General features: G+C 38.2%; 1 protein-coding gene across 1 annotated transcript; it reads right to left on the minus strand.

Annotated features, from left to right (window-relative positions):
* Positions 1–7,898: 7,898 nt before the first annotated feature.
* Positions 7,899–12,994, minus strand: LOC136219649 (pyruvate kinase isozyme A, chloroplastic). Its single transcript, XM_066007124.1, has 6 exons — positions 12,237–12,994; positions 11,791–11,881; positions 11,464–11,657; positions 10,131–10,252; positions 9,303–9,781; positions 7,899–8,628 (listed from the first exon to the last, which is right to left on the minus strand). Exons 1-6 carry the CDS (start codon positions 12,813–12,815, stop codon positions 8,327–8,329), a joined length of 1,767 nt encoding a protein of 588 aa, XP_065863196.1. The 5' UTR covers positions 12,816–12,994; the 3' UTR covers positions 7,899–8,326.
* Positions 12,995–16,250: the final 3,256 nt, after the last annotated feature.

A 16,250-nucleotide genomic window follows, 5' to 3' on the forward strand; every position in this document is an offset into this window, starting at 1 on the left:
TGACATTGATGGTACCCTTTCCTTTCTTCTTTGGGTCCTCCTTGGGTCTGTCACCTTCTCCTCTTTTGCCTTCCATTTGGATGAACCGATCCAATTTGCCCCTTTCTATGAGACGCTCAATTTCTCGAGCTAATTCCCAGCATGCATCAGTGTCATGGCCATTTTTCCTGTGGTACTTACAATAGTTTTTAGGGTTTTTACCATTATTGGTATACTCCCCCCCTTTGGTTCGGGGTATGAAATGCTCCGCTTGTGTTGGTTGTTCTCGATCCACATAAGAACTTCACTCTTAGAAGCATTGAGAGGTGTGAAGGAGGTGATAAACGTTGATTTATTCCTAGAATCTCTTCGCTTGCTTCGGGAGGAAGGATCCTAACGCTTGTCTTTGTCTCGATCTCGAGGACGAGATTCGCCCCTGTCTCTTTTTGGCGATGATGGTGAACCTCGGCGAATGTCGTCCACCTCTATAAAATCCTTACAACGCTCCATCAGCTCCGCCATGCTGGTGGGTTTCTTTCGGATGAGATCTTCCTGCAAACTCTTGCAGGTAGTGTTTCTTACGAAACATTCCACAGCTACGGAGATATCCACATCAACGATTTGTATGCACAATTGGTTGAAAGTGTCCACATACTCCCGAAGGGGTTCATTCGCTTTCTGCTTTAACTCAAAAAGCTTTCCAGATTTCACCACTGCAGGAATACAACCGGTGAATTTAGCACAGAATTCCCTGCTCAATTGATCGAAGTTGTTTATCGAGCCCGGAGGTAGAGATTGAAACCATAAATAGGCTGGGCCCCCCAGCGTGGTGACAAACATTTTGCAGAGCACGGGCTCGGTGGCTTGGTTGAGCCTGGCCAGTATTCGATACTTTCGAACGTGAGCTTCTGGATTATCTTTGCATGTGTATATTGCGAGATTGGGAATCTTAAAAGCTCTTTCTGTCTCCTCCGCCTCAATCCAAGCTGCAAAAGGCGAATCTCTATTGGCGAACGGGTTGTGCCTGGCATTTTCTTCATTCATACGGAGCACCAGGGCCCTTACTCTATCATCAAAATTTTCCGGATCCGCCCTGGGATGGCCTCTTCGTGGAGATCAAGAAGAAGAAGAAGAAGAACTTGAATCAGACGATGGATCTGATGGCGAACGTCTTCCTTCATTACCGCGTCCACTTCCTCCTCCGCCTCCTCCTCCACCACCACCTCTCCCTCCATTTCCTCCACCTGGGGGAGTCGGACCACTTCCTCCCCCCTGACCTCCTGACGGGATGTGTCCAACAGTTCCTGAAGGCGGCGGCGGCGGTGGTGGTCCACTTGCATGGGATGCCTTTTCTGGCCTTTTACTTCGTCTACGGCCAGTAGATGGGGGGCGATCTGCCACGGTGGGAGGATCTTGCTCGTCGGGGCGAAGGTGACCTTATCCGCTTATCCTTCTCTTTTCTATGCTTCTTGCGAGTTGGCCCTTTAGATCCGCCAAGGGATAAATTCGTCCGTGGACGCCTGGGTATATTGGACCCACCAAGATTCAACCCCGGACCCCCAGATCCGCCAGGAAGGGTCGTATCATTTCTTTGACTTCCCTCACCAGGGAATAACTCCCGATTAATTGGTCGCTCGCCACCTGATGTCGTGGCAGTTAACATGGAATCCGTGTTGTGAGCTTGAAGGAACGAGGAGCTATGGGCACCTGGTCCAAGGCCAAAGTTTAACAAAGGCAAAGATGAAACGGTTGAAGTAGACGTCGTGCTCCAACGCGGAGGAAGAGTCATGTATGTTCGAAGGAGATTTCCTATCTCGAGTCCATATCGCGCCTCGATATCTTGTGCACACATATTGATAAAAGCGGCGGTAGGCATGTTAGTGTCGACATGCGATATTGGAGCGGTTGTATCGGTGCGACCAGCACTAGATGGTGTAACTAACGGTGTTTCAATCCCTGAGGAAGGATTTTCACCTCCGTTGGTCATTGCGTTTTCAGCGTGAACGAAAAAACCCTTTGTTTGATTAAGGATTCCACGTTCACCGCACCAATGTTAACTTGAGGAAAAATCCTTGATCGGAGCACTTCCCTGTGAGGTGCCGTTGGGATCGGCCGGGGACACTCCGATGCCAAAGTCAGTAAGATGGATCAAGAAAACCAATGGAATTGACAAGAATGGTGAGAATGTGTGTGTGTACCTTGATAACCTAGGGGATCAGGCTATATATAGCTGGGAAGTTGTAACCTTCAGGTAACTAGAAAGTCTCCATTAATGCCTCATTAATGGCGGTTACGGGTTATTCTGAACCTGGCGGATTAAATGTTAACTCATTAATGATCTTTTATGGCCGAGCCAGCGGTCAGTCGTTATAGAGGCGAAGGGAGAGATTCGCCTTATAGGTCCGCCAGCGGATCTCTCTGAGCTGATCTGGGGAGATCCGCCAACCAGCTTCCTTTTGGAGACCACTACGCGACGTACTTCGAGGTGAATATCCCTTTTGGTCCTCAGGATAATATCTCAATGTTATCATTTAGCTTTCTGTAGTGTAATTTTTTCCATTTTCTACGCAGCAATCCTTTCGGCTTTCTCCTTCTCAACTTCTTCTTTAGCTTCAGCTAGTTCTTTTCTCAAAGAAGTTAGGCTAGTAGCTTGTTGAGTGTTCAACAGAATCTGTTTTTACAACTCTCCATGTTGCTCATTGAACCTTTCGGCTATTGATCGATATTGCTCTACCAAAATGGTAGTAGCAGTTTGATCCTGCCAAGAAGAGTTCATCAAATAAGGAAGGCTCAAACCAAAACCGAAAGAAAAAAGTTAAAGATACTTACTGCAGCTTTTCGTTTAAGGACTTCCTGACAAGCAGAAAGAACGCTAAGTTGCTCAAAATGTTCTGCATCTTCCGGCATTACCGAAAGGCGAGAAATGTCCTCTACAATCACATGGATTTTAAGAGAAACATTTTTGCCAAACAGTTTGTTCCAAAGCTGCAAAAAATCGAAGGAATTTAACAAAGAATGAAGAATCAAAGAACTCAGAGGGTACGGATTGATAAAAATAGTTTTCTTACCTCAGGTCGGTCATACTGATGAAAGCGATGCAAGTCATCCAGGCTGACGGAATCTGTCACTTGATAAACCGTTCGAAGGTTTATTCCTTTCGTCTTTCATTCTCCTTCAAATTTCCTCCTTTTAACATCCGGTTCCTCGGTAGAAATGGTAATCCCTCTATTGGAGCGCTTTGTAAAAATGGCGCAGTTTGGAGGAAGAGAAACTACCATTTGATCCAAAGTTAGACTTTGCTCCATTTCTCTTTCGGTAAACTGCTCGAAACGAAGCAATATTTCTAGTATCAGATATGTCAGTATCTGAAACTGAGGGATTGTTTCCTTCAGCAGTTGTTTTGGAGGAGGAGGCCGTGTCTTTCTTCTGAGGGATTGAGGAAGAGACCATTCGTTGAAAATTTTCTTCGGAAGAAGGAAAGTCTGAAGAAGAGCTTACCTTAACATGAGGAATTGAAGAAATCACTTCAACTTTCGGAATAATTGGGGTAGCTTCGAATGGTCCAAGAGAAGGGGGAGTGTCCACTTGAGTTATGTTTTCAGTGGGCGGAGTTAGAAAGCCATCTCGAGGAATTGTGTTTTCGAGAGTGTTCGGTTTTGGAGCTGTTGGTGGAAGTTGACTTGGTTTTTGTTTCAAAACTGCAAGGATTGTTGTTTTTGTTTTCTGGCTAGTTTTTGCTTTACAGCTGTCGAAGGAACCAGATTCGGTTTTTTATTGTTTATGGCCGAAAGAGCTTGTTTCGGTTTGAGGTTTGAGACCGGGGGGTTTTTGGAAATCCCCATTTCTTCAATCACCAAGGGTTGTTGTTCAGAATTTGGCTCTTTGTTCTTTTGAGCAACTTCTTGAGCTTTCTCCATCTTTTTCAAACGAATTATCATGGTATCACGAATAGCCATGGTCAGAATGACCTGCAAAATAAAATTCAAAAACGAAATTAAAAATTGAACTGAGAAATCACATTCAGCGTATAAATAGCTCAGTTCATGGGTAGATAATCCCATAACGACGAGAATAAAAGTAGGTCTTTCCACAATTCTGGAGGACTCTAAGCACATCTTTATAATCCCATTGATTAGTGTAGGCTTCGATCCGAAGATGAGCTGTGTTTTCAACAGCTGATAAGGCTCGCTCCGGTTTCCATGTACTGAAAGATTTGGGATTGGGATTCCACCCAGTGGGAAAGGGATACCCACCTAGGGCATAAGGGTTATTGGGATTCGCGCCATTAGGTTCCATCCAGAACCACTTCGGCTTGAAGTCCTTATGGCTCTAGACTTTGTCCTTGATAAAAGCCTTACGTTTTGAGCTATATCTCCAATATATCATATCTTCGTCTTCTTTCTTCATCGGTCGCCAGTAAAACCGAAAAAGTGAACCCGTTAGATCAAAGCCAAGATCAGTGCATATTTCGTTAAAGCTCAGCAGCTCCAGCTATGTGTTCGGGGCAATCTGACAGGGGCTAATATTAAACTCCTGTAGAACCGAAACAAAGCCATCTGGGAGGGGAAAGCTCATTTCCCATTCCAGAAATTGAGAAAAGGTTCCTAATTTCAGTTCAGAAGGGGGAAGGTGGGCTCTTTCGTCTGGTCCGGGAAGCGTGATGGTCATCGTGTCCAGCCATTTATGTTTTTTCCTAATTTCCACTAAATTCTTCTATGTAAGAGATGAAGGCTGGTTGGGAACCCTAGGGTTTATCTTTTTAGGTTTCTTGGCTTCTTCGTCCTCTGAAGGAGAATTTGGGGTGGGTTTGGGAGCCTTGGATTGGCGTACCTTCTAGGTTGTAGCCCGGGGTGCCATGAAAATTAATTTGAAAAGAAGAAAGAAGAACATTCAAGTTAATCGATGGTAGCAAAAGAAGGAGGAGGCTGAAAGCGTTTTTCCAGTTATATGTTGTGATGAGAATGAAGTGTTATTCCTTCGAAGAGTTTTTTACTAAAGAGCTTAATGATTCAAAAAGACCGAGCAGATGAAGAGTTTCTCAAAAAGCTGACGTCAAACGTCGGTAGTAATAATGATAATGGCCCGTTAATCGAGAAAATCCTAAAGGACGTTTTTTATTTTTAAAAAAAAGGGGGGAGGGGGGTTCCTCATATAGTATGAAATGTGAAATGGGCCTAAAGAGGATCATTTAAGCGCATTATCTCATATTATTAGTTAGCCCATTCAGAGCTGCAAGGGCTTTTACAGAAACAGAAAGAATGAAAGACCTTGGACCTCTAAGCACACTGCAAAGTCACCTATTGTGGGAATTTAGGTTCCGAACCAATCGGATAGTGACACATGTGTCCAAGCACAAACTCAAATGTCTATAAATAGCACCAAGATCAAGAAGGCAGGTACACAATTCTAAATACCTGAATACTATTACATTCTCTATAAGTTCTCTATTCTTAATATTGACTTAAGCATCGGAGAGGGTTTGCCGGTCTCCGGCTCCCTATCTGACTGTATATTATTTATTTGTGTGATTTTATATCTTAATTTAAAAAAATTAGATGTGAATTTATATATACTAAACCCTAAAAAAACAATATCCTAGATCATTCATTTATAAATCTGTCTATAAAATATATTAAAATAATAATGTAATAATAATTCAAATTATTGTTTTAAAAATAAATTTCCTTTGTATTTTTGGTGATGAGAGACATTTTGAAAAAAGGGGCCCAACCCAAGAATGAAAATTCTGAGCCGTAAGAACTTGTGAAGCAAGAATCATTACAAGATTCTCGTTTGGATCCACATAATACTGACTTCCAAACTTACTCATTATCAAGAAGAAATTTGCATTTAGATGAAATAAAATGAATCTTCTCACTAATAATTTTAGAGGTAAAATAATCCATACTTTTTTAGGATTTTTAAAGATGTTGATGTTGGGAAATATAAGTAATAACAAAATTTTGTTTGTACACTAAATTCGAATAAGGATAAATGACACAGAAAACCTCTATATAGAAATATTCTTAAAACGGGCTATTTATATTCTAATTAAGAGATGATTACTAAATGGAGGTTGATAATAAAAAAAAGAAAAAAAAATCCTCAACATTTAAAAGTGTAAACTTTAATAACAATAAGAATTCTCATTCAAAAAATATTTATGTGAAGTTGTTTGACATGTCTATTTAGTTTCTAGGCTTGTTGTTACATTTTTGAACTTGCAAGTATTAAATAATTTACTAACATGAACATTTTGAATCCAAAACATATCTGACTTCTTAAGCATGTTTAAAGTTTCTTGGTATGTAACTTATTAAAAAATAATTCAGTCCCAATTATCTTTTTGCTCATCTTGTGTAATTGCATCAATTTTCTTCTTCACTTGAAACATAATTAATTATTATAGAGATATAATTTCTTAATATGTGACTTTAAAAAAAATGTATAATAAATTATATACTGGTGGTTCTTATTTATAACTGATCTAAATTGGGATTGAATTATTTTATTTATAACTGATCTAAATTGGGATTGAATTATTTTTTTAATAAGTTAGAGGCTATATAAGAATAAAATATTTTTATATGAAAATGTTACTATATAAGGTTTCACATTCTCTGTGGAATTGCCAAGTTTGATAATAATCCCAATTTGTCTTTAAAATTGTTAAGAAGGTTGAATTTTATCTTTTTGTCTTTAGATATTTAAGCTTAATTTTATCATTTTTCAAAGAATTTTATTAAACATAGCATGTATGTATTTAGTATACGGTAAAAGTTATTTATCATGAATGTAAAATTAAACTAAAATTTCTACCGTGAGGGGAGAAAAAAGGTACTTCGTACAATAAATAGAATTGATCATCATCCCCGATAACTTGAAATCTTTAACCCTAATGGGGCGTTTGGTATTCTACTGGAATAGAGATAAGGATAAAGATTGGAATAGGGATAAGAATAAATGGTTGGGATAAAAATAAAAATATGATAGTCGAGAATTATTATTCAATGTTTGGTATGCGGGATAAAGATAGGGATAAAATAATACATTTTACTATTTTAACCTTATTTAAACTACATAACATTAATTTGAGGGATAAAATAGACTTTTCCATCCAATTAAACTTGCAGGAGCTTATACCACCCCCTTCTTGGGTATATGATTTGAAGAATAAGACACATATCCCTCTCTTATCTTCCTAACTTGTCTCTAAAACAAACATGGGATAACTCATCTCAATATTTTTATCCCTATCCCTGTGCCTTTATCCCCTCTAACAAACAACCCGTAAATTGAAATGCCACCACCTTTTCAACTATAAATAATAATAATAATAATAAAATGCAACCACCTTTTGCGTAAATGATTATGATGATTATTATTGTTTTTGTATACTGCTTAATGAAAACAAAACTATCATATTAGTTATTGAAAACAGTTTTGGGCTTTGACATATTCCCACCCAATTAATTAATTTCTATCTTACAATCAAGTAGAATATATAAAAATCAACTCCACCTTAAAAAGTCATTGAGCTAGAATATAAGGGAATCATGAAATTAGATTCACTGCTTATATTATAACTATAAATTGCCTATCATACAGCAGATTGCCTCATTTAACAACTTAAACAAATCAGACATTATAGAAGTGGACTATTTCGCCAAAACAGACCCAAGGAAGAAACATTTTTATTTGTTTCCAAATAAAAGATTTAAGAAAGTAGAATATAAATATATTGAATTCCTTCAAACTTTATCCAGATAATGACTTCCCAAGAGGTCACCTTTTTTTTTTAAAGATTACAAGTCAAACATAAGCAGTGCCGCCAGTTCTGAAAGTTGCTAGTAAAAAATGTTGTTGAGAAGAGAAAAAATCAATCTCTCTTTTTTTTTAAAGAAAACCCAATCTCTTAATTAGCTTAAACAAATCTGCTAATATTTATTTATTAATTTGGTAACTATGCTTGGTCTAAAGCATTAGTTGGACTATAAAGTCAAAGCTGCTAAACATCATAACAGTGAATTGGTTCATTGTTCCTAATTACAGCTCTATCTTCATCGGTACACATGGTAAAATACAACACTCAATCTAATCAAAACAAAGTAAGTCACTGGTAAAATTGTAATCACTTACCTGCTACTCAAGTGAGACGATATTCCCGATCCAACCTTGCTGCTGAATACATGGCTCCCTTTGAACTAGATCAAATTCAACTTACTCTCTTTTCTCCTTCGCAGCAATAAATATCTTTCCAACACTGACCAAATCGTAGAACCAGTAACCGTCGACATAGCAAATAACAGATACACAGTCCACAAGGGTTGAAATGGCATAATGAAATCTATGGAACATTCATAACTTGGATGGACTGTAACATGTCTGAAACAGCTATAACAAGGTCACCTGATTTTATCATTCCTCTAGCCTTGAGCAGTGAGAACGTCTTATTAAGGTTGCTTTCCATATCATCTGCAAAGCTCAGACGGAAAGGTATCAGGCCCCATTGTAGGTTCAGACGCCTCCTTACAGATGTCGTGGTTGTGAAAGCAAAGATTGGGCAGTCAGGACGGCAGCGAGACAAGAGAGATGCCATGTGACCATCCTTTGTATAAACAAAAATGGCATCTACCTCCAAATTGTTAGCTGCAAAATAGAAAGCACAGCTAGCATTATAATTTTAACCAATAAAGGCACATGCATACAAGAATGCAAGCTTTTTGGTTCTCTGGCTATTAGAATCTTTGCACTACGCAATCATTAAGATAGCATGTCAGTTTCACATGATTGAGTTGAGCACTTTTGACTGCTCAAACATTAGCTTTGGATAATTTTATGATCTGAAGTGCTCGTCTAAAAACCCATGTACATGTAACAAGATATAGAAATTTCTCTTCTAAGTAGCAGGCCTAAAAACTAAAAAGTATACAACTCTTTAATAGAATGAACAAGAAGGCAACCAAATCTGAAATGCCATATATCCCCATCCGTTCCCCACTTGGGCCAGCAGTAAATGTCTTGGGACAACAACCACAGGTATAGGTTTGATTGCTGAGAGGTTCATAGGAAATGGTTAAACAGTAAAACAGTCTCCAAATTATTATCCTAACCTTGTAGTGAGAGGAGTGCAGTCTCTTGCACAAAACTAAACTAAACCAAACCATAAATGAAAAACAGCCCAAGGAAATATGCAAGCCAGCCTAAACAGTCACAGCTTAACTTGGTTTTGTATGTTATATATTCATAATTCTATCCAAACCGGACCAAAGATGTACTAGATTCATCTGGAGAAAATGTAGACTTCGTCAAAGAATGCTTACCCATCTTTGCAGCAGAACTGCAGATCTCTTCTGAAATACAGTCAGAAAATGCAGCTCCCACTGGTGGTAGTTCCATAGCTTCATGGCGTTTTTCCTCTCTCCACCACTTCTCGATTCTTACACTTACACTTCTGAGAACAGTCAATGCCTTATCTGGGAACTGCCCCATAGCTGACTCACCAGAGAGCATCAAAGCATCAGACCGTTGCCTGACAGCTTCAGAAACATCTGCTACTTCTGCTCTGGTGGGTGTAGGGTATTCAATCATAGATTCAAGTAGTTGAGAAGCAACAATAACTGGCTTATTTAGCTGCCTGCATAGCTGAACAATATTTTGTTGGGCTGCTGGGACCTGCTCCAATGGTATCTGAGCACCCAGATCAGCTCTAGCCACCATAGCTCCATCTGATGCTCGAATGATCTCTTCCAGGTTCTTCAAAGAATCAATACTTTCTATTTTTGCAACAACAGCAATGTCACTGCACCAGAAAATCAAATGTGTCAGTTCACTGTAACAATCATTTCTTTTGTGAAAAGACAGTTAACATCAGAACAAATAAAACCTGGGAAGACATGAATTCTTCATACATTTTTAAATTTTAGCAGACATTGTTAAAGAGTAATTGATATTGTTCAGAGCTTGCAAATTGCAATGGCACACAAAAGCAAATAACTAGGACAAGCTAAGGTTCCCAAGTATACAGAATATGTGCAAGATAAAATAATAATAAAAAATTGAACTCAGCTTCAAATGATAAGGCAGGTAAAAAACAATCCACTCGTCATCAATCCAAAAAGGTAATATACATACTGCTTAAAAGTGCTTACCTATCACGAGACCTTGCAGCAATGTAGCTTTTAAGATGCTTAATCACTTCAGCCGACTTGACAAATGATATAGCAATAAAATCAACACCCTCTGCGATACCAAAATCAATGTCCAACCAATCCTGAAAATATCAAGACTTGAACATGAGATGAGATAAAATACTTCAACTCTGGAAAAAAAAAACAAGAAAACATAATGCAGCAAAAACAGGCCATATGGTATTCATCAGACTCAAATTACATGCAAGTTAATACTCTAATGGTGTGTTTGTTAGAGTGGATAAAGATACGGGAATAGAGATAAAAAAACCTGAGATGAGTTATCCTATGTTTGTTTTAGAGATAGGTTAGGGAGATAAGAGAAGGATATAAGTCTTATCCCTCAAATCCTATACCCAAGAGGGGGGTGGTATAAGGAGGTGGGATAAGCTCCTGCGATTTTAATAGGATGGAAAAGTTCATTTTATCCCTCAAATTAATGTTATGCAATTTAAATAAGGTTAAAATAGTAAAATGTATTATTTTATCCCTATTCCACATACCAAACATTGAATAATAATCCTCAACTATCATATTTTTATCCTTATTCCAACCATTTATCTTTATCCCTATCCCAACCTTTATCCTTATCCATATCCATATCCCAATAGAATACCAAACGCCCCGTAATAATATGCATGCATGAGATAAAATACTTCGACTCTATGGAAAACAATTCTAGAAGACATAATGCAGCAAAAACAGGTAATATGGCATTCATCAGACTCAAATTAAATGCAAGTTAATACTCTAATAATATGTATGCATGAGATAAAATACTTCAACTCTGTGGAAAACAATTCTAGAAAACATAATGCAGCAAAAACAGGTGATATGGCATTCATCATACTCAAATTATATGCAAGTTAATACTCAATAACGTTTGTGCTCGTATAGATTTGCACACAGAAAAATATATAATTGATTGGGCCGTGCAAAGGTATGTTTGCACTTATCATATTCACAGGAACTTTTTATTTTAAAAAGTTCAATCAGATAGCTTATCTCCAACGTAACCTTACAGTTAACAATAGTTACTTAATCTTCTCTGTCTTAAAATAAATGAACTTGATTCTTCTTAATAAATTATATCAATAGCATGTGGTACTAGTAGTGCAAGGGTGATGCAGTACCTTAACTACCAAACCAATGATGATGGCTTACATCATAGAAGAAAAAATATTCAGATACTAATTCATTGCAAGTTTTTATACATCATTCATGGTCAGCAAACCATGTTAATTTCTACTTTTCAAAGAGGCAAGGTAAATGGGTTGGGAGAAGAAACACAAACCTTAGAGGAAATTGTGGGGAGCATGGCATTACGTTCTCTGACTAGACTCCCATCCCTCCAGAAAGTCAAATTAGCCCGTGGTAGCAACAGTCCAGGATCGGTACATAGACACTTGACATCTGGGCCAATTTTCTCAATCACTTCAAACCTTACCATTCCACCGTCTACAAGGAGTTCATCCCCAACTTTGACATCTGTATCACATGAATTACTGCTTTAATATTACTGGAGAATTAGTATGCATCACAGTATCAATAGCACACAAAATTAGGAATACCGTTTCACATAAAAATGATATCAAGCAATGATAATATTATGCCAATTTACCCTCAGCAAAACCATCATAGTTCACATTGATGGTGCGTTGTGGGAGAGGTGATTCAAAGGCTCTGACACTGAAAGTCCATATTTCACCATCCTGCACGTGAAGAGAAATTTATTACCATGAGTTCCATTATCTCAACAACAAGCCGTAGATTAAACATGTTGCAAGAAATTATGAAAGCTTTTCATCTCAATTTCAGATTGTGATAGCTGCAATCAGCAAGGCACCACTGTCTATCCAAGTGGAAGCAAATAATAATGATGATGACACTTCAGGTATAAAGAAAGTGATGCCATATCTTTAACAATATAGCGGTATTATGCATATTTTGAAAGGGAAAACGGCATAAAGCAGTTAGTGAAGCGTCAGCAAAGTTGGAACACATATCCAACAAAAATGAGCCTAATTAGACACCAAAACGACCTCAATCTTCCAGTCCAAAAAATACCTCAGCTTTAGCAGAGGAAGCACCTCCAAGATCCCCCATGTGAATCTCACTCCCTTCAGTATCCATCATAATAGCAACAGCAAAGCCTTTCTCGTCATTCAATCTCCGAACACGCTCAATCACATTCTTGTGCCATTCACGAGTGCCATGACACATATTGATCCTCGCCACATTCATACCTCCAACAGCGAGCGCCTCAAGCTGCTCGAAGCCGCATGTAGCAGGACCAATGGTACAAATAAGCTTCGTCCTCCTCGTGCTTCTAAAACCGTTCTCCTTCAATTCAACCTCCGTCACCGCATCCACCTCAATCGAACTGCCATCGGTCACAGCCACGGAAGCATAGTTAGGCACCAGTACGCCGCCTCCTGTGCCGTTATCGGAAACAAGGATTTGAGATGATGGAGCAGAGTTGGGATCTGAGGAAGTAGAGGCCTTAATGGAGAGAGATTTTGAGGAGAAAGTGATCGGAAACCGGGAATTGGAAGGTGGGAAATGGAATTTAGGGAAGGAATGGTTAGGGAAAGTGAGATTAGTGGAGCGAGTAGAAGGAGTGAAGAGATGGAGAGACTGTGACATGGTTAACGGAGAATGTAGAGAGGTGGAATGGGGAGGGAAGAGGAAGACCAGATTTGGCGGAATAGAAATTGGGAGGAGATTTTAGAGAAGAAAGGGGCGGATAAAACGAAGAAACTGAAGTTAAAGTCAGCTTCGTAGGTGTCGCCGAGCCACCGAAAAATAGCAGCCATCCTTGGTACGATACGCACACTGCTTCATGCCAAACACATTTTAACTTCCTAAATGCGTTTAACAACCAAATTTAGTAAATTACACTCATGGTGCCTAAACTTTGTCTTGCATTCAATGCTCGATTCTCCAAAGGGCTTATTGAATGTGTATTTGAGGAACTTAAATCCCTTACCAATATGGGGGTTAGGTCTGTTTCCATTTAGAATGTAACTCGGACTATTGGAAGTTTTCGAGATGTTCTCCTCCCTCAATGGTAGAGTTTGGTATTTCTCTCTATGGTGCTCTTTAATTTCTACCACTGAGGTCGCACTTCTTTTTCTTTTAATGGAGAACTGGTTGCGCTTGCGTGGGCCTCATTTTTCTTGTCCTTTGACTATTGGTCGAACACCTTTTAAAAATTGGCTTTCAATTGATCGCGCATGTTAGCAATCGTGTTGGTTAAGTTCATTGACATCGCAACAACAGTTGCTGAATTTTTTTCAATGGTTGGTTGATTGAATCCCTCCCTAAGTCCAAAACGAGGGATACATGCCCCATTACTACGCCTTGAAGAAGTGTAAAGAGTTCTCTTCAGTCATTAATCAAATATGCATGGATGTTGAATCTCTACATGGTGCAAGGCCTCAAGGAAAGGCTCGACTCCAATTGGCTTAAATAACTACATAATGTCTTATGGGCCTACAAGATAATTCCTTGAACAGCTATGGGTGAAACGTCATTCACACTCACATAGCGAAGCCTTCGTCCCAATTGAGATAGGAACGACCAGTTCTTGCCAAACTTTCACTCTGAAGCAAACAACGAAACCAACATGAGGCATCTGTTGGATATCCTCAAAGAAATGAGAGAAAAATCCCTCATATGCATGGAGGCATACAAGCAAAACATCAAGTCCTCTCATGATAAGAAAGTTAGGTCGCAACAATTCTTTTTGGTCGACCTCATGATGCGTAGCACCGAGGCATCACAATCCAAAAAAAGGCAAGGGCAAACTAGGAACCCAATGGGAAGGCTCGTACAAAATAACAGAATGTGTAAACTTGGACACATATATGTTAAAAGAATTAAATGACACGCCAGTCCCCCAGAACTAGAACACTTACTCGCTCAGAAAGTTCTATAATAAAGGCCCTTCTCAAACTGTCTTATGCTCTCCATATAGAGATTTTCGATTGTAATTGTTATTCTAACTTCCTCTATACATAGATAGTAAAAAAATAAATAGTAAAAATTACATCATTTCTTTATCTTTACTTCAACTTTAGTGTCGTTGTCAAAGTTCCCTTAGATTATATTAAGACGTAATACATCATTTGCCCCTGAACTTGTCCAAAAAGCCTGATTGGCCTCCTGAATTTTCAAAGTGTTCTGCTAGCCCCCTGAACTTGCATAAAATGTTCAGTTAGCTCCCTGAACTTGCATAAAATGTAATCAATTAATCACTCGGTTGTAAGAAAAAGTAAGTTAAATGCAGAAAATATGTTGTATGTGCCTTAGAATGTTATGACATAATTCACAAAATAGATTAAAACATATTTGATGCGAACCCACGAGGAACAGTGCCTCGAAAACCCGACAACTAGATTTGATCCCTAGGAAAGCTAACGAATCAGGGTCGGACAGAAAAGAACCCTTACAAAACTAGGTTGTAAAGACCCAATCCCAGTCTCCAACAATTAAGGATTTAATCCCGAACTGTTCAAAGTAGTGCCCCAAAGAACACAAGAGAAACCACTCATAAACTCTTAAGAGTAATATTTTTATTAATATCAAACTTGTGTCTTACATATGAAAATGCCTTTAAGGTAAAGCAAATACAAACAATTACTTGAATTGCCCTTACATATCTTTGATAACAACAATAATACAAGGGCATTTAAGTACTTTATTTAGTCAACCATTAAGACAAAGAAAATCAATACCCATAATTTGACAATAATGCAAATGAGAAAATAAGACTCAATTCTCATGGAATTGATTAGGTTCACATGGTTTTTTGGAAGTTGTAATTTTGACCATTGTAAAAGAATTAAATCAATTCATATTGAATTGATTTTATTTTCCTCATAAATCCAAATGGTTAAAATTCATATGGTGATTTTTGACTCAATTTCATCTTCATATAACTCGAAAGTGATTAAATTATTTCATTTTGAACTTCGCACGCTTCATAGGATTATTGAATAAAGGATTAAAATTCGTAAATATAATATCGTTCTTAGCATGGATCTGATTCTCATCATTTCCCCTCTCTTCAAGACGATTCGTCCTCAAATCGCAATGTTGTTCGTGGATAGACTTGAACACCTGCAATTTAGAATCTAGAACACTAAACAAACAAATGTCAAGTTTGTTAGTATAAGCACGTATCTTTTCAACACCCACGAAATCAACAAAATTTGTCTTTTCAACTCCACACAGTTGTTCATCAATTTTCACCTCATCTTCTCTTGCAACCAGTATCTCTGAAACATAACATTGGTCAGATGCAGAAACATATTGAATCTCAACCTTGTCTACATCATTCTCAACTTGAGATCTTGTTTCAATTTTTTTATTTGGCGGCGTTTCATCTTTCTTTGTTAGTTCTTCAATTTCAAGATCATCATCCTCATCATTGCATGCAGTGCTCTCAGACTCTTCCTTCACTTTGCCTGATGCATCAACAACTTTTCCAGTCTTTTCACCCTTTCTTTCTTCACTTACATATGTATGTTTATCGTTGTTACCAATAATCTCATATCGAGATATGAAGTCTTGTTTGTTGTAGTAGTTCTCGACTCGATTGAAATCTTGCATTAGGCTCGGCATGTGTTTGTACAAACCCATATAGAAATGGTTAGGAACAAATCGTTTTCTCATAACGGCTTTTAGCTCTTTCCAAGAATTAATTGGTGGCTCTCTACACCTCTCTCTGGTTGTCACAAATTGATCCCACCAGATTAAGGCATAATCTGAAAATCCTGTAATAGCTTTTCGTACCTTCTTCTTTTCTGAAAAATTGTTATAGTCGAAAATCATTTCCATTTTCCTCTCCCACTTGAAATAAGCTTCGGGATCGTCTCTTCCACCAAATGATGATATTTTGAATTTTACATTCCCAAGACCTATTTCTTCTCTACCGTAATCACCCTGATTTCTAGTCGATCTTTCACTATCATCATAATGATACATTACATCGCCTTGGTTTGTTTCTAGAGCAACTCGTTGATTTTCTTTCATGATGTTCATATGTTCCATCAAGCGGTTTAACAATGTTAACAC

Source organism: Euphorbia lathyris, chromosome 2 (assembly GCF_963576675.1).
Source record: "Euphorbia lathyris chromosome 2, ddEupLath1.1, whole genome shotgun sequence".
Classification (NCBI taxonomy): Eukaryota; Viridiplantae; Streptophyta; class Magnoliopsida; order Malpighiales; family Euphorbiaceae; genus Euphorbia; species Euphorbia lathyris.

Coding starts and splice junctions, on each gene's coding strand:
- LOC136219649 (XM_066007124.1), bottom strand. CDS start 12,815: ATGTCACAGTCTCTCCATCTCTTCACTCCTTCTACTCGCTCCACTAAT. Junction 11,658..11,790: donor CTATGATGGTTTTGCTGAGG/GTAAATTGGCAT, acceptor CATGTGATACAG/ATGTCAAAGTTGGGGATGAA. Junction 8,629..9,302: donor CAGTTCTGCTGCAAAGATGG/GTAAGCATTCTT, acceptor TCTATTTTGCAG/CTAACAATTTGGAGGTAGAT.